Consider the following 22,998-nt stretch of genomic DNA (forward strand, 5'->3'; position numbering starts at 1 on the left):
CTCACATCAGCATTCTGGAATCTTGAGCCTTGAAAGTGATTTTACTTTGAATTCAATGGAAGCAAAATACCCAAAGTGTAAAGACTGTAAAATGTAGGTTTAAGAACTTGTTAGGTTCCTCTCAGCAACAAAGTCCAATGATTTCTTGACTCCAAACTTACAAGGTTCTCAGATAATTCTGGCATGTTTTACTCTACTGCTCATACCCGGGCAGCTCATAAATAGGTATAGAGGACTACTGTCCTTTCCTAAGGGACATTTCATAGGGATGTTGGCCTATTAAAAATGTGGGCCCTAATGGGATAAAAATCCAGGACAAGAGAACAAGAATACATTAAGATCCCTACAAAATAAAAATTCTGGACACTCTCCTTAATTCTTTGTTTTTCTGACATGCTGGATATATTTTAGTTTTTTCTCTATGATGATGGTATTTGGACATATGTATGTTAACACATCTGCATGGCGATGCAAGTAGTACCGGCCACACTTAAATACATTCATTATTTTTAAACCTTAGCTATACACCAGACCCCAGCATAAGCACCTAACACAGTAAAGACTCCAAGTAAGTATTTGCTGGAAGAATGACAACAAAACATTCTGACCTGCTTTACACAATTACGTTTGGTAATTAAACTTTATAAAACAATACAACATAGCTTTCCATTTTTTGAATAAATTGAAACTCCGGTCTATGGCACATAAAAACAATCTTGGACACATATTACCGTATTTCGGATTTGGTTAAACTTTTTATAATTCGATAGATACCTTCTTATAAAACCACATGTGTGTGGGTGCAGTTATACCATTTAGAACCTCATGATATTTCACATTCCTAAGAACATTTAAATAATGTCATGTTTCTTTTCTACTTAATAAGCATGCTGACTGGAAACCTAGAAATGTATTTTATACTAAAATCCAATTTAAAGTGTGCTGGCCTGCTCCATGTAAAAAAAAGAAAAGGACCACTTTTTATACCTCCATTTTTATCCTACAATTTGAGGCTCTCCCACAAGGCAGCGTTAACAGAATGCTCCTAGGGGAGGGGAGGGGATGGAGGTACAGTGGAGTTCATGCGTTGCTACAAATGACCCCTGGAAGGAAAGCTTGGTAACCACCGCCGCGACAAAACCAAAGTCCTTTAGGACTCTGGAGAGCACAGGTTTGCTAGAAATAGGGTAGGACATATCCTGGCCACTTAGTGTCTGGACAGCTAAGGAGAATAAACTTCTAGGCCTGGTTATGCTTGGCCAGAGCCAAGGACAGCTCATCTAGGGAATGATGCTGGAGTAACCTGCTGTGCCAAGCGGCAGCAGCACCAGAGATGGGGAAGGAGGATCAGGGGTCTTCTGGATGCTTTCCCCTCTAGTCTTGGGCAGAAACCAGCTGCAAGGGGACAGAAGTAAGCACTTACTGTGAAGAAACACAGCCACAGCATCCCAGTGGGAATCAGGGTCACAGAGGGATACAGCCATAATAGGAGGGGACAAGTCTGAAGGAGAGACGTCTTGTAGAACCTTCTAGGAAGCCTCCCATTAGAGCAGAGAGGGTGGGTAACCTGAACCCAGGTCTGCCTCACTTGGGAGCACACGGGTCTGAACTCTACCCTCCAGGGCTGCATGAGAGCTCTGATGCCTTGGCAGGCAGGGCGAGACCAGCGAGTGGAAGCCAGAACCCAGGACCACAGAGTGGTATGTATGAAGGGTTAACGAGAGAAGACGGAGCACCACGCCTGCGGACACTCAGGGAGTGGGCCCTGAGGTCACTCAAAATTGGCTGCTGGGAAACACACCTTGCTTACTTCTTTTAATAAAATTTCCTTCTGCTGTCTTGTGGTTACCTTGCCAGTGAGTAGCGCCAGCCAAGGAGAGGATTATCTCAGGTTTGGGGGTATCCAGCCAAAGGAATGCACGCCATGAACACATGAGCTCTTGTGTGTGCCAGGTATTGGGGGTGGGAGATTCAAAGAACAAAAAACGAGGTTCCTACGTTCAAAGCTCATATACTAGTGGGGGACACTGAGGAAGGCTTATGGGCAGAAATGGAGCTAGCCCCAGGGGCTATGGGATAGAGTGGGGTGCTCACTGGGTGGGTTAGAGAGAATCTGAAAAGCTGGGCATGGAAGGCATCCGGGGCCAGAGCAGCAAGAGCAGAGGCGAGGAAGTGTGAGGCAGCATGGGAGTAGAGGGGCTTTGCAGCTGCCCTAGAGAGAGAACTGACGGGTGGCAACAGGGTGTCTTCCTGGGGGCCTGTCCAGCCCGCTCAGCATGTGCTCCTGCAGAGCCCCAGAAAAGGCTCCTTCTGAAAAGGGAACAGCCAGTTCAATAAAGTGCAAGTATTTCTGGTAAAAAACTTTTTGACGGAGTATAATATACACACAGTAAAGCAGACACCCCACCGACTGAGCCACCCAGGTGCCCCTAGAAAACTTTGATATGAGCTAATTTTTTAAATGTTCAGACCTCTCAGTATTTGAAAGGACGTTATCAAAATGAGGATTTTCAGTGTTTATCACAAATCCTAAAACAAGGAAAACAACAAACCCTGAGTAATCTCCTCTCTCTTGCCCTTAGGAGGGGAAAAGCTTGTCAGATTATATGAAGGGAGGATTGGAAGCTTTACATTTCAAGATGATTTTCCATGGTAGAAAGTCATGAATGAAAAGAAATTAATAATAACATCAGCCAAGGGGCACCTGGGTGGCTCAGTGGGTGAGCATCTGCCTTCGGCTCAGGGTGTGACCCCGGGGTCCTGGGATCGAGTCCCTCATCACGCTCCTTGTGGGGAGCCTGCTTCTCCCTCTGCCTGTGTCTCTGTCTCTCTCTCTCTGCATCTCTCATGAATCAATAAATAAAATCCTTAAAAACAAACAAACAAACAAACAAACAAACAAAAAACTAACATCAGCCAAGTCACTGATAGTCACACTGTGGGTCAAACGAGATGGCTCCTCCAGAGCCAAGGCTGGCTGCCTGACTTACAGTGCAGAAATAGAGTATTTTGGTTCGGGTTAAACAAAAGTGAAGGGAAAAATGTTAAATGGCTGAGATCTAAATATGTATGTGTTGGAGTCTTTCATAAAGAATTCTCTGTCTTAATTTATCCTTTAAAATCCCAAAGTAACAGGAACCAAGCTTATGTATATATGCCATTATAAAATTGAATATTGATAAAATTCTGTCTGGCTTACATGGATGTCAAGAAAGATTCACATTTAAATTTCTACATGGGACTGTACTGATCAACCAGAGAAAAGCATGCCCCTAAAATAACTCTAAAATTGTAAGATTTATAGCTTACGATAAAGGAGCCACATGGAAACTGGTATGCAAATGGATATATTAAACAAAATTGCCTAGATTTGTCAACTCTACAACAGTTTAATGTATAGAATAAGGGGTAAAAAGTATTCATTTACATAAAACATATAAAGTTTCCATATTCATATGCTTAATGCTTTTTCCTCCCAAGTAAAAATCTGGGAAAGGAATTCATTTGAAGAGAGAACAACTCATGTCAGCAAAAAGAATGTGCCTGCATATCTTCAATCCCTTTGCATATGCAAATGGAATTTATAAATTTTATAAAAGGCCACAGAAGTAGTCCCAATGGCAGGACGGCCATACAAAAGTTCTTCATGTACAGTTAGATTTGAAACTAAGAGATTTTATTTTTGCCTCTGATCTAGGCACTACTGTAAGCACATTATAAATATTAACTCATTAGTCCTCATACCAATCACGGGAGCTCCTGTAATTATCTGATTTCACCAATGAAGCAACTGGAACAGAGAAAGCTTTTTATGCACAGCTAACTTTAGCCCTCGTAAACTTCAGTGACTGCTACGTACCTCTTTTTTTTTTTTTAAGATTTCTTTTACTTATTCGTCACACACACACACACACACACACACACACACAGAGGCAGAGACACAGGCAGAGGGAGAAGTAGGCTCCCTGTGGGGAGCCCGATGTGGGACTTGATCCTGGGTCTCCAGGATCATGTTCTGAGCCAAAGGCAGACGCTCAACTGCTGAGCCACCCAGGCGTCCCTACACACCTCTTTCAGAGCATATTTAACTGTAACATTTTTAAAGGATGCATGACACTGTCTTGCTTCTTTACACTAAGATCAATTTTTAAGGGACCCTATGTACAGATGGCTCTGGCTTTATGTGTCCAACTTTTTATTCAGAATGTTGCAAGAGATAGGGGTTTTAGAGAGCCTAAAGACTGTATGTGTGTAGCAACTGTGCAGAAAGACTGAGCTTTTTTAAGAATTAAAGGAGTTAGGGATACATTCTCATGGTTTTGTTTAGCTGTGCGGAATTCATTTTCTTAGGTCCGCACAGCGGGTTTGGAATAATACCTCAACACCAAGCCTCTGAGTCCTCCCAAACTGGAATAAACAAAACATCCATTTAATTTTTTTTTTATTTTTAAAGACTCTATTTATTTATTTGAAACAGGGAGAGAGAGGGCAAGCAAGCAGAGGGAGCGGCAGGCAGAGAGAGAGGGAGAAGCAGGCTCCTTCCTCGCTGAGCAGGGGGCCCGACCCAGGGCTCAATGCCAGGACCCTGAGTTAAAGAAGATGCTTAATAGGAGATCACGACCTGAGCTGAAGGCAGATGCTTAACGGGTTGGGCCACTCAGGAGCCCTACAGCATCCTATTTTATTATTTATTTCTTTATACATATTTTAAAGATTTTATTTATTTATTTACGATAGACAGAGAGAGAGAGAGAGAGGCAGAAACACAGGCAGAGGGAGAAGCAGGCTCCATGCAGGGAGCCTGACGTGGGACTCAATCCCGGGACTTTAGGATCGCGCGCTGGGCCAAAGGCAGGCGCTAAACCGCTGAGCCACCCAGGGATCCCCTAGCATCCTGTTTTAAAAGCAGGTTCAAAGTTAAGGAATATACTTCTTGGGAGCTAACTTTTGAGCATGACAAATCCGAAAAGCCAAGAGGTGCAACACTGTCCACCTTGAAACCTTTCCAAACCCAGCACCAGGGAAATAGCACACAAACAGAATCACACTCGGCATAGAAGGCTGGGGGTAGTTCCAAGGACACCACAAGAAGTCACCTCAGCTGGTGTTGCACTTGTATGTTATCAAATGTGTATCTGAAACCCACTTTCATCTCTTCTGTACATTGCCCTTGATGAAAAACAGCTGCAGACTTGGATTATCTACAAGGACAGAAGTGCATTACTTGAAGGTTTGATGATACCAGCACATCTTAATGTAATCAAATCAGAGTTTATAAATATGTCTAGGCAGAAGGGAGGGGAGCCGTCACTCTCCCACCTCGGGGGCTACAGAGGTCCCCCTGAGGGAGATCCATTTCTGGCTGTCACCTGAAGCAAAGGTGGGGGTGGCTTTCTGGAGGCCACAGCAGCAAAGCAGTAAATCCCGCTGAGACACGTTCATGCCTGGACTGCTTTCCCTCCTCTCTGCACCCTGACTCCATCCGAACATTCTGTTTAGCTTGCTGGACCTCCTTAAATATTTTATTTCAATCATCCCGGAAACATTAAAAAAAATGCTTTAAAAGGCACAGTGACAGAAGGGCAAGGCTTATTCATGGCTGTAGGGCAGCAGCTCTCCCCTGCTGCTGGGGCTGGGGTCTGCAGCCCCTGACCCCTTCATCACACACCTGTCGCGTTCCGTGTGAACACGTCAAACCCTCAAGCCTGCTTGATTAATCACCCTGCCCAAGAATCTATGGAACAAAGTTCACATTACCAGAGAGCTGCAGGAAGGGCCCTCGCAGGGCAGGCTGCAAGACCAAACAAAATTAACATGCCTGCCACATCCATCATCTCGTAATCCGCTTCCAGGTCTGTAATCCCCAAACGTCCAGGGCGTGCATACCAAGAACATTCCCTGTCTGTGCGGATCGAGACTGCTCACGTACAATGGGCTCTCAATCTTCCCCACTGCCAGGAAAACCGTTAACCGTTTCTACGAGTCGGACTGCAGACACAAGCTCAATTCAAGTCTCTAAGGACCTGGAAGGTTTTTTCTTTTTTAAGATTTATTTATTTATTTATTTATTTATTTATTTATTTATTTATGAGAGAGAGAGAGAGAGAGGGAGAGAGAGAGGGAGGCAGAGACACAGGAGGAGGGAGAAGTAGGCTCCATGCCAGGAGCCCAACGTGGGACTCGATCCCGGGACTCCAGGATCGTGCCCTGGGCCAAAGGCAGGCGCCAAACTGCTGAGCCACCCAGGGATCCCAGGATCTGGAAGTTTTATAGTGAGTCTATCATAAGTGTTTCTTTACACATCATAAAGAGAAAGTTTAATTTGACCTAAGAATAAGGACTACACTGTCAACTGTCCGGTGGTGTACAGACTCATTCAGATCACACAGAACGGACGACAATCCCCAGGGCACCGAAGTGCTTCATTATTAGTTCAAGGGAACTGATCTTCCAGAAAAAAAAAAGAGCTGATAGGATTAGATGCATTTAAATTTTTGAGATATATACTGTGTTTTATACTACCATGGGGTTGCTTTTCATTTTGATCTCAGAACCTACAGTGGATCTCTCTCGGGAGGGATCCTACACATTTCACTTAGGAGAGCTTCAGAGACGTGGTGTGCGGGGCTTGGAGCCACACAGCTCCCGCCTGGGCTGCGCTGGGCTGGGCTGCGACAAGTCATCACACTACTGTCTTCCTCTCACAATTGATACGATTTTTAATACTCTATGCTATAAGCCTAACTCTCTCAAATACTTTACCAAAAAGGCTTCACCACAAGGTTATTTTACGCTCTGAGTCCCCTAATTCTCTCAAAAACTTCCCCACAAGGATTTGCATCGTAGGTCATGTGACCATTATTATTATTACCGGATTTGTTCACTTCAGAGCCTACATTTCTAGACTCCTGACAGAAGAGGAAGCTGGACAACCAGGATATTTTACGTTCTGATCGTTTCCTCTCCTGCGGTCTGGGGAGAGTAGTTATACACTGGAGAAACCCATGTGATTTAGGAGTAAGGATTAAGAAGAATGGGGACGGCTTTCTTACCTTTCAGAAATTCAGCTGTTAGGCTCAGTTCTGTGGGCTAAGGGGGTACACCCTGATTGTTCCAGAGTGACACGGAAATACACATCAGTCTTAGAAGCAGAAGGAGGGAGTCTCAAATTAAAAATAAGGAAGAAGAATCACTGCGGTTTGCAGCAGACCAGGGGGATTTGAAGCGGCAAGGCTGATTCATCAAACAATAATCAAATGACTGCTCTGTGCACAAAAGGAGTCTGCGTAGAATTTCTACTTAATCCTTACCCCTGTCTTCTAAGGCTTTCTATGCCCATTACTGGTGACGAAGCTGGGATGCTTGTGAGGAGCCTTGTAGAAATCACAGACACCTACATGACGAAGCTGAGATCAGATGCAACATGCATCTCACCCCAACCATTGAAATATTTAGGAGACTGATAAAACGTCAGCATCGCCATCCCTCCCTTAAAGTTAGTGTTTTGAGCTCTCTGTACCATTCTTGTAACATGAAGATGTGAAACTATTTCAAAAAAAAAAAAAAAAAAAAGTCAGCCTGCTGTTTGCCATTGCCTTGAGCCGGAAAATAGGGCATAGTTTTCACCAAAGGGCCAGGAGGTGATGAAGACAGGGTGTGGCTGAGGCACAGAAAGGCTGTGACAGGGTTCAGGGGACGGTGGAGGGGAGAGTGCTATGTGGGAATGATCCAGATGTCAATACAAATATTGGTTCTTTCTTTCAGTTAGTCAACAAATCCCGATTCAGTATCTCCTCTGTGCTGGGTACTGGCAACGGGAAGGGACTAGGGCACGGAGCCTGCCTCCAGGACTCAGTCTGGAAGGGGAGAGAGAGACAGCAACCAGCAGAGCAACAGTACGGGCTCAGAGCCATGCCTCAGGCTTCTACAGGGCATTTCCTCCATGGGAGCATGGGGGACAGACACCCAGCCCTGGTGGAAGCCCTATGCTTCCTAGAGGAAGAGACATTTATGCTGGGGTCTCAAAGGATGGCAGAGGACAGGGAAGGGCCATCCAGGTGAGCATAAGTCCAAAGGCATGGAAGTCGGGGAGATCAAGGTTGCCCCAGAAATGGAAGGTGGTTCTCTGCTTGCAGCTGAGAGGCGTGGTGGCATTGGTAGGGGCAACAGACAAACGATGCAGGGGATGGGGACCCTGAGTCTGGGTCTGCTGAGTGGTGGGGCCTGCATTCTGTACACTGTGAGGAGCCAAACGATTTTAGGTAGGGGGGTGACAGTCCATGATCAGATCACTTGGGTGGCTTTGTGGAAGACGGGTTAGAACAAGCCAGACAGGTGACAAGGAAGGCAGTGTCATGAACTCTATTTGGAAGGTCCTTGGTGGTGACCCCCCAGTCTAGCTTCCCACTGCGTGACTGACACACCGAGGCCTGGAAAGGTTAAGAGACTCGCACAAAATTACCCAGCCAGCAAGTTACAGAGCTGAGACTGGAATGAAGATCTTTTGTGGCTGCCGCAGGACCACTCCCCCTGCCTCTGCCAAAAGGAGTGAGAGCTCTGAAGCCTGGACTTCCCAGGAGTGGCTGCAAGGTTACTCACTTGAAAAAGAAACAGCAGAAAGGGTAGCGAACAACAGTTCGCAGAATAGTGGAGAGACGTTTTTACACCGGGTTTGGATTCCTGCTGTCATTATGTACCAGAGCAACACAGCTTGGATATTGAGTAAAACAAACTAAACAGACACGGGAATTGAGGGGGAAGTGCACAGCCACTTTCTAAATCGGCCAAAATAATCAAACCTTGGCTGTTCACACACACCAAAATTCAAAGACAGGAGCAAAGTCCTTTTGGAGTCAGTCGGATCAATTTTTCCCTAAGAGCAGAGGATCGCTAGTCTAGCTATCTTGTCTTAAAAGAAAGTCAGTTGGCATGAAAATATTTCATCCATAGAACTACGATCCAAGCTGTCAGTCCCCAAAGATGTCCAAAGTAACCTGGCATGATTGCCACCGTCACTGAATTGAGATTCTAAGCCAAATGCCCTAGCTCCAGAATTTGAGGGCAGGGAAGTGTATTCTCTTTTCCAGAAAACTCAAATCTCTAGGCGAAGCAAAAATGCTCAAGATCTGAAAAACCAAACAGCCCTCCTCTAGCCCACTCAAAATTTCACTCCAAAGAGGGTGATCTACACGGAGAACTTATTTTCAGGATAGAAACAGATTTTCTGACACCTGCATCTTTCCCAAAGGGCCCTTGAGACTTCATATCTGTGTGTGAAGTTGGGGGGGCTGCCGGCACGATCGCGGGCTGCCATGCTCCTCAGGCCTGAGCCCCCATTTTCAGTTAGAGTGAGTAGCAGGCCAAGGAAGAAAGGTATCTATCTGTGTTACTCAACACCCCACTTCATATTGTACATACCAACCCATTAAAAGAAACAGAGCACATCGTGTCTCCGATTGGTTACAGATGGGAGAGAAACAGCCGCAATAATAATAAATTCACGGAGGTGGAGTGTGTCGTCACACACGGAGCCAGGATGTGTGATCCAGAAGGTGTGTGTGGGGGAGTTAATACCATATGTCGTTTGACTGCTGTGAGCCTGCTCCCATGTCAATAGCTACACGTTCCTCCAGAACAGCTCTGACACCATCCCCGACGCCACGGCGCTCCGCCAAACCGACAGGACTCTTACCAGGTACTGAAGTCTCTGGCGCTCAGTCTCGGGGGTAAATTCTGAAGACATGGGGATGATTTCTCCGTTTCTGATGATTATGGCCCTGAAATGGTAAAAAGGGTATTGTCAGTAGCCAGTCTTGTAAGTACCTCAATTCTATGATCACTCCGTAGCCTGGTTCAGAACACACCGAGCCTGGGGGGCTCAATCGGTTCAGACTCCTGATTTTGGCTCAGGTTGTGATCTCAGGGTCATGGGATCGAGCCTTGCATCAGGCTCTGCACTCAGCACAGGGTCTGTGTATGATTCTCCCTCTCCTCTGACTCGCACACAGTTGCGCGTGCACACTCTTTCCCTCTCAATAAAATCTTAATAAAAAGAAAAAAAAAAACAAAAAAAAACAACCCACACATGAAATGCCCAAGGGGTACCTTTTCCTCTAAGCTGCATGATAACATTCACTGTTACCAACTGTAGCTCCCTCACCATATTACAGGTATCTTTACTTTTAGAATATTACATTCCAGTTGGCTTACCGGAACCATCTGTTAATGCCCAGCACCAACCATCCTACTTGGCACATAACAGGTGCTCAGTGAATAAATGGATGAATAAGTGAATGATGCAAATTAAGGCTTACTTAATACTTACTTAAAATACTTTAATCTGTGTAATCTAATACGGCAGCCACTAGCCACGTGTGGTTAACAAACCTCTAAATTATGCTTAGTGCAGCTGAGAAACTGAATTTTTAGTTTCGTTTAATTAATTTATCTTTAAGAAGTCACAAGTGGCTAGTGTTTAACGTAATAGACAGAGAGCTCCTGATCCTTGTTACTCTTAGTGTCTGTGGGCCAGTGGTACTGGCCTCACCTGGGATCTTATTAGAAATGCAGACTCTCGGGTTCCATCTCAGACTTACTGTATCAGAATCTTCATTGTAATAAGATCCCCAGGTGATTCATAGGCATGTTACCATCTGTGAACACCTGACTTAGACTCCTGAGTTTCTAGGGTAGTATCCTGGGTCCAGGAAAAAAAAAAAAAAAGTCTCTCATCTCATCCTGAAGGTTAGGAAATTCACACACTTCCAAAAAATGTGCCCAAGAGCTACTACTGACTCCAGGACTTGGGAGAACAGAGTTCCCTAAGGGAGATACCTAAGGGAGACACCACAGCATTGATAACCATGGAGCGACCTTCTCTAAGCCTATGCCAGACGGAGCCTCCTATTCCTAGATCTTCTTGTTCTGAAGTGGTTCGTGACAACCACTTTCTAGCTATCAACTGGTGAAGTGGCTTGCAAAACGCATTCTATAGGAACCCAAGAGCTCTCAGGTACCAGAGAGCCAGAGGCCTGGAACCCAACACACTTCTCTGTGAAGAGCCAGGAGGATAGGAAACGCCTATACTCGATGAGCTCAGCTCTGGGTGGATGCCTCACTGACTCCAGGGTCAGCTGCATTCTTTGTGCCAGGAGGCCGCAGGCACCCCTCCCCACCACAGAGGTGATCTCCAACTCAGAAGCAGTCCCTATAAGTAGCTGCAGTTGTCCCAACCTCTCCCCCAAGCCCTAACCCTGTGCTCAGTTGCTGCTCTCATAGAAACTGGTGGGAGGGCAGGTAAGGGAGGGGATGGCAACAAAAAGTCACAGGGGCTTTAGATAATTAATGGGTCTAAAAGAAACCAGTGGAAGCTATGAGAAAATGGGAAACTTGAGGGAAGCTGACTGGGAAGAAGATGTAATATTCACGCTGACTGGGAAGAAGATGTAATATTCACATTGTTTCTTTTATTACGATGCCCAAAATAGGACAGATTAAAAGCTCCTTCTTAAAAATCCACTGTCACTTGTAAAATGCAATCCCCCCTCCCAAGAAAGGTGATGTCCACCTTTCAAAGATCAGTGTGTTCATTCAAATGGTCTTTGTCCTAACTTATCAGGTACAACTAACTCCAGAATAAGGGAGTAGGGTTTTGATGGAGGATGGAGAGAGAGAGCTTCAGAGGAAGGTTTAGGTTAGAGCTTAATCTCAAAGTAGCAAGAAGGGCTCTGAGAACCAGGGGAATAAGATCAAAAGCCATTAGGCAATAAATTCCAAAGGCAACCTTCTATTTCAAAATTTTGCTTAAAGCTAGTTTTAACTCCTTCCCCTTTTCTACATGGTCCCTGAATTCCAGCTTCTAGGCTCCAACTAGGAACACTGGCTATCTCTGAGGGAAGCGGAAGAAAATGAGTCCAAGGAAGAAGGTAGGGAGGACAGAAGACAGTGTTGGAGACCACAGAGGAGGAGGATGTGCGGGGAGGAGTCAACACTGCACCATCAGGCCGTGGAAGATCCACTTGTGGGACCTACGTGTGAGATCAGGGCCTTGTCCTATTAGTTTGCTCTTCTATTCCAAATGCTTAGCCTGCCACACAGCAGGAGCTCCATAAATATTTGTTGAATATGAGAAGAGGTAACTCAGGAGATGCTTTCCCCTTGAAATTGAGGCAGGAAGCGAGAGGCAGCGGATGCTCACGTGGGTAAGTGAAGTGACGTTGACTTCGGAGAGCCAAGAGGGGTCCTCACCTAGAAATTCACCTGCTCCCTCTGCTACCTTGTTCTCTTCTCTTCCTGACCAGGGTAAGTCCATCCATCACTCCCCACTTCAGGGCTTCCCTCTGTCAGTTATTCCCCCTCTGTATCCTCAACTTCTCCTTCCTATGGCTCTCTGCCCATAGCTCCCACCTATGCTCAAAACACTTTGTTTAAAACCAAACCAAACCAACCAAACAAACAAAAAGGATACTCTCCTAATCCAAAACCCACCTTTCAGGGCCTGTTTTCTTTCCTATTAAGATAATAATCTACAGTTAGGGGCTGTACTTTCCCACCTCCCACTGATCCCTTAAAGTAAATTCATTCTTGCCCCCCTCTCTATCCAACTGTGTCAAGAATCACCCAATGGCCTCTTTGTTACTATATCCACTGGATATGACCTCATTCCTAGTCTGCTTGGCATCATTTAACAGTCTCTACTGATCCTGGCTTCTGGGACACTCCTCCTCCTAGATTCCCTATGTCCTGGAGGCTCCCCTCTCTATGCTTCCTTTGGTGTTATGGGCTACCATTTTGTCTCTCTACTCTTCTTCCCGGGGAGTCTCATGTCCTAACTCCTTAAGCTCCAAGATTAGCTTTAGCAGCCTCCCCCACATGCTCCTTTAGCCTGGCATTCCTAATATAGAACACATCCCATTTTGCTATTGATGGCTTAACATCCTTGCCTGTGAGTTCTTAAGGCGAGAACCATGGCTGCCTTAGTCAACATTGTAGCCCTGTAGCTACTGTACACAGGGCCAAGGTATGATAAGCAGGACTGGGTACCTAATTTCCAGGGCCCAGTGCCAAATAAAAATGCAAGGCCTCTTGTTTAGAAATTAATGAGAATTTTAAGATGGTGACAACAAAGCTTTAGACTCAATGTGGGGCCCTTCCAAGAATGAGGCCTGTGTGACCCATAAATTGCACATCCATGAAGCTGGCCCTACTCTATGCCCTTAATATTTTCTAAATGAATAAATGGATTCAACAACTACATATACCAATGACTCCAAATATCCTTTCCAGCCCATACATCTCTGCTGTGCTCCAGCCTGGGGCAGTCAACCACCGACAGATATCTCCACATGAATAATCACCATCATCTGAGATTCAGCATGTTTCAAACTTAATTAATGATCTTATCTACCCCCTCCCCAGATCTGTCCTTCTAGCATTCTCCATCTCAGGGAAAAGCACTTCTTCCCACCTACTCACCTATCCTACACCAGGGAATCTTCTCAGACTGCTCCTGTTTCTCACCCTACCATCCAAAAAGGCACCACATGCTATAAATTCTACTTCTTCAACAGCATGTGAATCTGTTCCTTTCTTTGATTCTCACCATTTTGTGCCTTGGTTCAAGTCCCCATCAGAGCTTGTCCACATGACTCAGGAGCTCTCTGCTGCTCCCACTTCTGTCCTCCTCTGACTCTGTACATGATCACCACAGTGGATTTTTTATCTTAATTTTTAAAAGATTTTATTTATTTATTTGACAGAGAGAGAGAGAGAGCACAAGTAGGGGGAGCAGAGGGAGAGGGAGAAGCCGACTCCCCACTGAGCAGAGAGCCGGATGTGGGGACTCTGACCCAGGACCCTAGATTCGTGACCTGAGCCGAAGGCAGATGCTTAAGCCTGAGCCACCCAGGTGCCCCCACCACGGTGATTTTAAAGTGTGACTCTCATAAAAAAATAATAATAAAAAATAAAAAATAAAAAAATAAAATGTGACTCTCACCAAGTCATATTCCCTTTTGAAAGCTCCCTCATGGCTCCCCAGCATTTCCAAAATCCATTGTTATCTGTGTTTTGCCTCTATTTCTGGCTTTCGCCTCACTTTTGTTATTCTTGCACATCTCCCTCTCCTTTCCTCTGGACAAGCTATTCCTAGTGACAAGGCCGTCAGCCCCCCCACCCCCGAGAGTGCCTTCTCTTGTCTTCCCGGGTTACCTGTGAGGCCCCTGTGATACCACGGTGTTGCACAGCATTGCCCTTACCAACCCTCACCACTGCTCCCATGGCTTCTCTAACTCCCTGAGGATATTTTCCAGCCAGAGCCTGAATCCTTATCTCTGAATCTCCAGCGCACAACGCCTGGCCTGTGACACACACACAGTAACTGCTGATGGATAAATGACTATATGGATAAAGAGTGAGCGAGCTACACTTGGGTGGATGAACAGATACACCCAGAGTGAAGGCCTCGAATAAAACTTTTCCTAGTAACAACATTATTACCTGTAATTGTTTAACTATAAAGAGTCTGGACCCTCAAACACCTGCATGCCTTTCATTGGTTTTATAAAAAGTCAATGAATGTAAAAGGATGTCATTCTGGCTAAGTCGCCACTAACAAAGTGACTTGAGAGATTTAGGCAACTGAGGCAGAACCCTTGTCCTTAGTGGGCAGGAGAGAGGGGACACAGCCAAGGCAGCAGCCACCACTGTGTTTACTCTCGTTTTTTTTAAATTTCAAATTCACACACAGTGACGAGGTACCAGCATTCAATTCCAATATTCACTGCTGGGCTAACCCTAGGTAATTACTTTCTTAAACAGATCTTTATATCAAATCCATCTATGTACAGAACAGTTTTCATTTCTGTTTGAACTACCAAGTTCTTCCTTTATGAGGCACCCATGGATTAAAGATGACAGCATGTTTGGCAGTCAGACTTTCCAGTCCCTAAATCATGATGCCTCTTCCTATGTGCTTCCTGGCTTCTTTTTGATCTTTCGCTCTTTCATCCCTCTGATCTTGGGATCAATGTGTCAGAGCGCTGGTCTCCAATCTGGAGTGGGGCAGTGAGAGGGAATGGGTTTCAAAGGGAATAGAGTGCGTGTGAAGGCTGACAAATCTTGCACTAAACAACCAATAAACTAGAGAAATGCTTTCAAGCTACATTCTGTCATCATGGGATTCTTGTGTACTTCATATCTTCTACTTTGTTATTTTATGAGCTGTTTTTCCAAAGGAAAATTATTTAAAACAAAACCGAAAAAAGCTGTGGCAGCAGTAAGAAGCAAGGAGAATTAGGCATACGCCCTGGTCTTTCGGCTAGGCCTTCGGATCTGGACCTGTCGATAGGACTACGGTCAGATTTTGGATGTCATTCCACTTACTTACTCAGAAATTAGCCAGAGATAAAGCAAGGAGGTTCCTAGGCTTGGGGCAATTTAATCAACTGGCCACCACTTCCTACTTGATATCCCTTACCCCAGAAAGGTGGCTTGGCTCCTGAGCATATTCCCCCAAGTTAAGGCTAGCCTTTCGTTCACAGAGACTAAAAATGAAATCTGCGTACTTGAATTTCTTGCCCCACGTAAAAGATGGAGCCTGATTTGTACTAATGTGAATGGTAGGGTCTAAGATGGTCTTAGGAGTCAACTGCAAGGATGGGAGAAGAGAAGGTAAAGCAAAGACATTCACTGTTTCTCAAATGGCCTCCCACCCTCCCCAAACATTAGCCACATGAGAGGATAAAAGCAATTTATTGCTAACTGATGAGAATTTTTGAGTTCAAAGAGCAATTTCTTGAAAACCTTGCTACTTCTATCCTCTAATATCACAATTTGGCATCAAAAAGACCTATACTGCGTCCCCCAAGTGAGTCAAATCATTAACCGGTCAAGAGAAAAATAAGGGGTCAAATGAGATGCTCGTTTCAAATATTCGCTCAATTTCACAACTTCTCTTAAGGAGATCACACCAACTCCTGTGAAATCCCACCTCAGAAGCAAGATTGACACTCTCCAAGAGACATCTGACAAACAAGCAAAGGGAAAAAAAATGGGTAAAAGATATGATTAGGCAACTGACAGAAGGGAAAATGCAAATGTTCAATAAACACATGAAAAGATGCTCGATCTCACTAGTCCAGGAAAATGCAAATTAAAGTAAAAATAACATATAACTTTTGCTCATCAGATTGGCAAACGTTTGTTGAAAAAATTAACAACGGGTAGTAGTTCTCATAGGGCAAGAAAAAAGGCCAATCTCATAATTAATGGGAGTGTAAACCGTTATACCTTTTAAATCTATTATAATGATGCGGTCGATGGTCCAGTCCTCCTACTTTTGGGACTACCACCTAAAAACATAGAAAACTCAGAAGCCTCGGACATACAAACAAGAAATCGTGCTTGACATTCTTCGTTGCAGCAAAGATCGGAAACAGTCTCAACGTCTATCAAAAGGCGAGATACTGAATAGATTGGTTTGTAATCCATAAGGTATTATATGGTCATTAAAAAGAGAGAGAGAGAGAGAGAGAGAGAGTTAAGTATGTTTCTTGACCTAGAGATATCCATGATGGATTGCTAAGTGAGAAAAGCAAGTTTCTGAGTAATATGCAGTATAATCCCATTTTTGAAAGAGGAAAGCCATACACGGATACACCATATGGGAGGACTGCGACCCCAGGCCCAAGCCAGGTGTGCTTCCTCAGGGCCATGGCGGGGGTGGGGGTGGGGGCAATACAAAGGCAGTCCTCTCCATTCTCACTAAGGGCTTTTTGGCCTAGAATCTCTCCCCTTTCCACCCCCACCCCCCACGACCCGTCCCCTGGTTTAAGAGGCAGAGGCCTTTTGTCCAAAGCTCCTTAGCAGTAAGAAGATTCCCTCCTGTCTGGCTCCCTGTTAACGGACCCTTGCCGGTGCAGGTGCCCTTTGGGGGTGGGAGGGTGGAAATGGAACATGGGGAAGCTGGCCCTTTGCTTTTTCTTTGCCTCTTGCCTGCAGGTTCACAGGAAGTGAATCAAGGTGGACTGCTACCTTCCATCTGGCTCAGGCCCTCACTGGCCCACCAGGACCCCTGGCTGCTCAGCAGGGTAAACACGTGTTTGATCAAGCAGGAGGAGGGGCATGCAAGTGAGAGTTCACATTTCTTCACATAGCTTTTCGTTATTTGAGGCTACGGGGGATGGATGTTCTTTTTGTCAAGTTTGAAGAGGAATTGGTTTGCCCAGATTTGGCCACATATTCAGAGAAGACCTAAAGTCCTACAGATTCATCTTTGTTCCACTACCAATTTTAGTGAACCCCGTATGCCCCAAGCACTGGTCCACAGACCCCTGCCCAGTGGCCCAGTCGCACATCAGAGGTCACAGAGCTCAGGCACGACTGTAGAGGGATCCTGCAGCCATGTCAGGAGCTGCTAACTGAGGAACCAGTGGCTGGCTTTTGTTATACAAATAAGAACTGGTTAAGCCCCAAGATGTCTTTAAGACATTTAAAAACGTTGTTTAGGGGCAGCCCGGGTGGCTCAGTGGCTCAGCACCGCCTTCGGCCCAGGGCGTGATCCTGGAGACCCAGGATCGAGTCCCACCTCGGGCTCCCTGCATGGAGCCTGCTTCTGCCTCTGCCTGTGTCTCTGCCTCTCTCTCTGTGTCTTATGAACGAATAAATAAAATCTTTAAAAAAAATAAAAAATAAAATAAAAACGTTGTTTAAAAATGACTTTAAGAAGAAGATGACGTTTGGAGAATCGCAGGGCAGGTGCAGGAAACCTGGTCAGCACTCCCTTTCTGAAACCCTCAGGAAGCCTAAGAGCGCATGCTGTGCCAGGCAGGGAGATTACCTCCCCAAGGTAAAAACCTCTGGCCTCAAAGCCCATCAAAACCCCCAAACTCATAGGTAAGTGATTTTGCAAACAGATGCCATGGAGACATGGTAGGAGGACAACTAATAAGTATGACATAGCCCCAATTGAAGGCTTTATGCAAGTGGCTCGAAGAGTGGGAAAAAATGTATATACACATACAGGTTTATATTTATAAATACAGACTTTATATATATGTACCCATACGTGAGTACACAAATATGTGGGATCACACACGTGCACCCACACCCACACACCTCTAAGCTGAACACCGGCACACTCTGCAGGGCAGAAATGGAAAAAAAATACAAAATTGCCGGGCCGCTGCACTTAGAAAGCAGGTAACGGCGTTCAGCAGTCCAGTTTCCATGAAATAAGAACCATGAAAAGTCTTCCAAGCAAACCAAAAGTTAGGGGTCAGGCTCACTCCTGGAGCCAGAGCGGACACTAAGTTGCCTCATCTTGCTCTCCCTGGGCCTTGGGAACAGCAGGCCAGCAAAGAAAGGGCTCCGAGGCCCACGTCTGGAAGAGTCCCAATAGCACAGAGCTTTGTTCCAATCTCTCGTGGTTGAGAGGTCGGTCAGCCCTGCAGCACGGACGCCCTGTGTCTGTTATCAACTATGGCTAACTGAATGGCACATAGATAGGTGCAATGTCACCTAGCCTCTCGGGTTGTTGTAAGTTCTGACAGTTTGCCCAGGAGGTGATCCTGTGAAAGCCAAAGCACTAAATGACAAATACTGGGGCAGTGGTTGATTGCTGACCCCTCTCCCATGTCCGAGAAGTCCATGGCGTTGGAGGGATGCACACATAGGGGCATCAGCAGTGGCAGTGGGGCCACGTGGTATGGCGGGAAGCTGGGACCGTCCTGGGAATCAGAATCTGTAGGTGCCAGCCCCCACCTCATGCCCGTCTTGGGCTCCGGGCCTTGGTGTCCTTGCTTATAAAAAGAAGAGATGGGACCAGATCCATTCGCAGGCACCTTTCAAAACTAAATTTAAACGATTCTCACCTCAGGTACGTGGGGCTGAGAAATAGGGACAAACTGGTACAGCTACTGCTTTTCTTCTCAGGAGGTAGCAACCGCCGAGTTCAGATTCTAATAAATATAAACTAATTCCGAAGTGCCGGGATGGGAGAAGTCACCCTTAGGGCATCTCTTAAATCATAAAGGACAAGGAGCCCATTATCGAGCGAGCCCCCCAATGTAATTCCACTGTTGTCACCAGTCCCCTTGGAGCGCCGAGCTGCAAACAAAAGGCATCTTCCACGCTGCTAAGGGTATTCATGGGATGCCCTGATTCCATTACGCACTTTTTCAGCTGAAAGTGATTCGAAACGCAACATTAAACTGCACATTTCCAGGATGGAGGAGAAAATCTGATCCAAGGTGACAAAGAGAAACCATTCGGAAAACCCTTTTTGACAGTGTATATCAATTCCCAAGTACAGGGAGGAGGTACCCATTTTGTCAAAAAGCATCAGACCTTGGGAGTCCTGCAGCAGAAGCGTCTGTCTCCTTCAAAAGCATCAGAAATGTGTCGATGGGAAAGAAAGCAGGGTAGCTGATGGGACAGGCAGGGGCCACCACCGTCAGAGGACAGTCAGGCTGTCGAGGCTAATTAGAGGTGCCAGAAAGTAGCTGAAGGGGGGAAAAATAATAATCCCACGAGCCTGGAATTAGTTGGGGTGTGCTTCTAGCCATTCCGTTTCCAGAATGGACGCTATAGAAAAAGGCAGATGATTCGTCTAACAGAGGCTCAAGCACACGGTTCAGTTTCTCAGCAAAAATATTAAAAAAAAAAAAAAAAAAAAAAAGGACAGGAGAGAAAAAAAAATACCGATCGTTAAGCAGCAGCACAAATAAGTGACCATTTGCTGAGCAATAAATGAGTCGGATGCACCCGGTTTCTCACAAGCAGCCCAGTCGCTACTCCTACTGCCCAGAAGAGTTTCTCAATGTCCTTATTCTGCCACTGTGTGCAAACATCTTGCTTTACTACCGACATTCAAGAAACCCAAGGCACTAGCACGTTTTCCCAAGTAAAAGCCTCATAGTCATTAAAGAGAACTTTCTGAGGTGCTTATTATTATTTTTTTAATTTTTATTTATTTATGATAGTCACACACACAGAGAGAGAGAGGCAGAGACACAGGCAGCGGGAGAAGCAGGCTCCATGCAGGGAGCCCGATGTGGGATTTGATCCCGGGTCTCCAGGATCGTGCCCTGGGCCAAAGGCAGGTGCTAAACCGCTGTGCCACCCAGGGATCCCTGCTTATTATTTCTAAAAAGGAAAAAAAAATGACAAGGGGTCAATTTATAAATGAATTTATAAATGGGATTATTTGTTCTGCTTTTGTTTTTTTTAAAAAACTATAATCCACATTTCATAAAATCCATCGAATTAGAGTGCAATTCTGTTGATTTTTAGTAAATTCACCAGGTTGTTCAACCATCACTGTAACCAATTCCAGAACATTCTCATCACATCAGAAAGAACCTCTTACCTTACCAGCACCCATTAGCTGTCACTCCCCACTCCCCCACCTCCCCTCAACCCCTGGCAACCACTAATCTACTTTGTTCCTACAGATTTGCCTATTCTGGATACGTCATATTAATGGGATCAGAATATACAGCCTCTCGTGCCTAGTTTCTTTCTCTTAACATAACGTTGTCAAGGTTTGTCCTTGTGGCATGCATCAGTACTGTATTCCTTTCTGTGGCTAAATGACTATTCCACTGTATAGATAGACCACATTTTGTCTATCCCTTCGTCAGCTGATAGACATTTGGTTGGTTTCCACCCTGGCTATTGTGATTAACACTGCTATGAACATTCATTTACAAGTTTTTGTGGGATTATCCTTTTAATTCTCTTGGCTACATGCCTAGGAGTGGAACTGCTGAGTCACACTGTAACTCTGTTTAATTTTTTGAGGAACTGCCAGTTGGTTTTCCAAAGCGGCTACACCATTTTACGCTGCCGATGGTGGGTTTTAAAATTTTCTCTTCAAGGACCACAGGGTTCAAACTAAACTTATTTCTGAAAAATCCCACAGTCATTTCTCATTTTACACAGTTTTAAAAAACACTTTGCTGGAAAAGTTTTGCCTCTGTGCTTGGATTTCAGAGCCCATGTCGGACATTTGATGGTTCTTTTTTCCATTTGCATCAGAGGGTGTATATATACACGATCCTTCTCAAGTGCAGGGTCAGTACCTATAATCAACAGCAATGGACAGCCCCCCAGTACAAATGTATATAAACACTTCTCAAGCCTCAAAATGAGCATTTTTCTCCCCATAGCAAGTACCTAGAGACTGGGTGAGGCCACCAAAGGCATGTATTTTTTTTCTCCGTTGTAGTCATTTTTGGAGTAGGATGGATCCCCTTTCCTTTTTTAAAAATAAATGATGACAACAATAGCTCGCTGTTCCAGTGCCAAGGCAGGTAGGACATGTAGAGTCCGGGAAGCAATCTCTTTCTTACAAAATGCTCTGCATTAGTCACACTCAGGTTAGAGCTGTGTCCAGTTCTGACCTCTTCGCTTAAAAAAGGCAATGCAATGGAGCAAATGAACAGAATCCCAAGAAGAGAAATAAAAACAACTCAAGGGGGTGGAAAATAGATGCTTTGAAGGAAATTAAAGCAACTGTGGTATTTCAGCCTGAAGGAAAGAATGAGAAATGATTTGATCATACTCTTCACACAACTTGAAATGGTTTTATTCAAAGAATGGTGGGTGACCAGTTCTTCATGCTCAGAATAAAGCAAACAAGAGGAAATTCTATTTAAATCAAATCAGTAAGATTCTATGGTTGGAAACAGGAAAAAGAGCTTTCAGATCTTCATGTTATGCACTGATCGAAGCCCATGAGTCTCCAGTCCTGGAATTCAAAAGGACATGAGGGAGCTTTGTCTATATTTGCCTGCCAAGAGTCTTGAGGCATCCTTCACTGTTTTTCTTTATGGTGCTATAAATTAAGAACTGCATTGGCCCTGTAAGGATAAAGTCAGATCCGTGAACAATTCATTCTACACTATGTAATGTATTGAGAGGGTCCTGCAACCTATACTGTGTAAATAAATGGGGCACCCTTGTTGCCATCGACCCTATTCAAAATTAAGCTGCATGACTCCACCTCACAGGGCAGGTGGGCTAACTGGTGGCCCGTGGTTAGGACAGAGGCTAGATACCTTCCCTGTACGGCCTCTCTGGTTCTACTTGCTCACAGTTACCCCATGTCAGTTCCTTACACAACAGAGGCTTGGGAAGCCCATCTCCCATTCACTGAACGTGACTGTCAGTTAGGTTTGGGGAGCCAGTGGAAAGGTAGTGGAAAGTAACCCAGGGCTTGGAGTCCAAAGTCTAGTTCAAGCTATGAACTAGCTATGCTGGGAAAATCAGCCACTCTGTGACTGCATTTCCTCCCTTTGAAAAATGGGGCCATACCACTTTCTTCAGGTTAGATGAGTTTATGTGCAAAAGACTTTTAGTTTGGAATTTTTTTGGTTTTGGGTTTTTTGCTTTAGTTTTAATGATGCTGATTGAATCATTAAAGGAAACTCGCATATCTCAAGACAAACTAAAACCGTTACTTGGCACTTTGTTATTCTGTACAGTAACTGTCCACAGTTGTGACTGTAAGAAACTGTATAAATGAAAAAACAAATTGGACTTAGGTGGCCTCACTCAGGCTTTAGTGGTAGAGTGACTGACTTCCCATTGTAATTTCCAGGCACGTGCTCAGGTACCTCCAGAATTCCATAGCAAACAAGGGAGATTGATAGAGTACCACTGGAACATTCCCACTTCTCTTGATCACTAGCTTTAAAACCCCATCCTGTTCATTAATATTAATGCCATAATCTCCTTAACATTTTTCTAAGCATATCTGTAACTTAAGATTTTATCTTGACAAAGACAGATAAAAGGTTCTCATGCCAAATTCCCTTTCCTTACAAGAATTCTGCTTACCCCATAATTTACCTGAAGCTATTGCAATTGTTCAAATGAAAAATGAGAGTCTGGACTATGTCCATGGGAATAGATAGAAGTCTCAGAGACAAAATACATTAAGTTTTTAAATTCTATCTGTATTTATCATATGGACATAATTTTTGAGTACATTCTCCT

At 44.8% G+C, this 22,998-nt stretch overlaps 1 protein-coding gene across 4 annotated transcripts in view; it reads right to left on the reverse strand.

The window, feature by feature from the left end:
• Positions 1 to 22,998, reverse strand: part of PPM1H (protein phosphatase, Mg2+/Mn2+ dependent 1H) — a 253,610-nt gene that overhangs the window by 74,672 nt on the left and 155,940 nt on the right. For all 4 annotated transcript variants that reach the window (XM_072743134.1, XM_026001656.2, XM_072743133.1 and 1 more), the window contains exon 5: positions 9,692 to 9,776. In XM_072743134.1, coding sequence (XP_072599235.1) covers positions 9,692 to 9,776 — 85 coding nt within the window. The remainder of the gene's footprint in view (positions 1 to 9,691; positions 9,777 to 22,998) is intronic.

The sequence above is a fragment of the Vulpes vulpes genome, chromosome 16 (genome assembly GCF_048418805.1).
Source record: "Vulpes vulpes isolate BD-2025 chromosome 16, VulVul3, whole genome shotgun sequence".
Lineage (NCBI taxonomy): Eukaryota > Metazoa > Chordata > Mammalia > Carnivora > Canidae > Vulpes > Vulpes vulpes.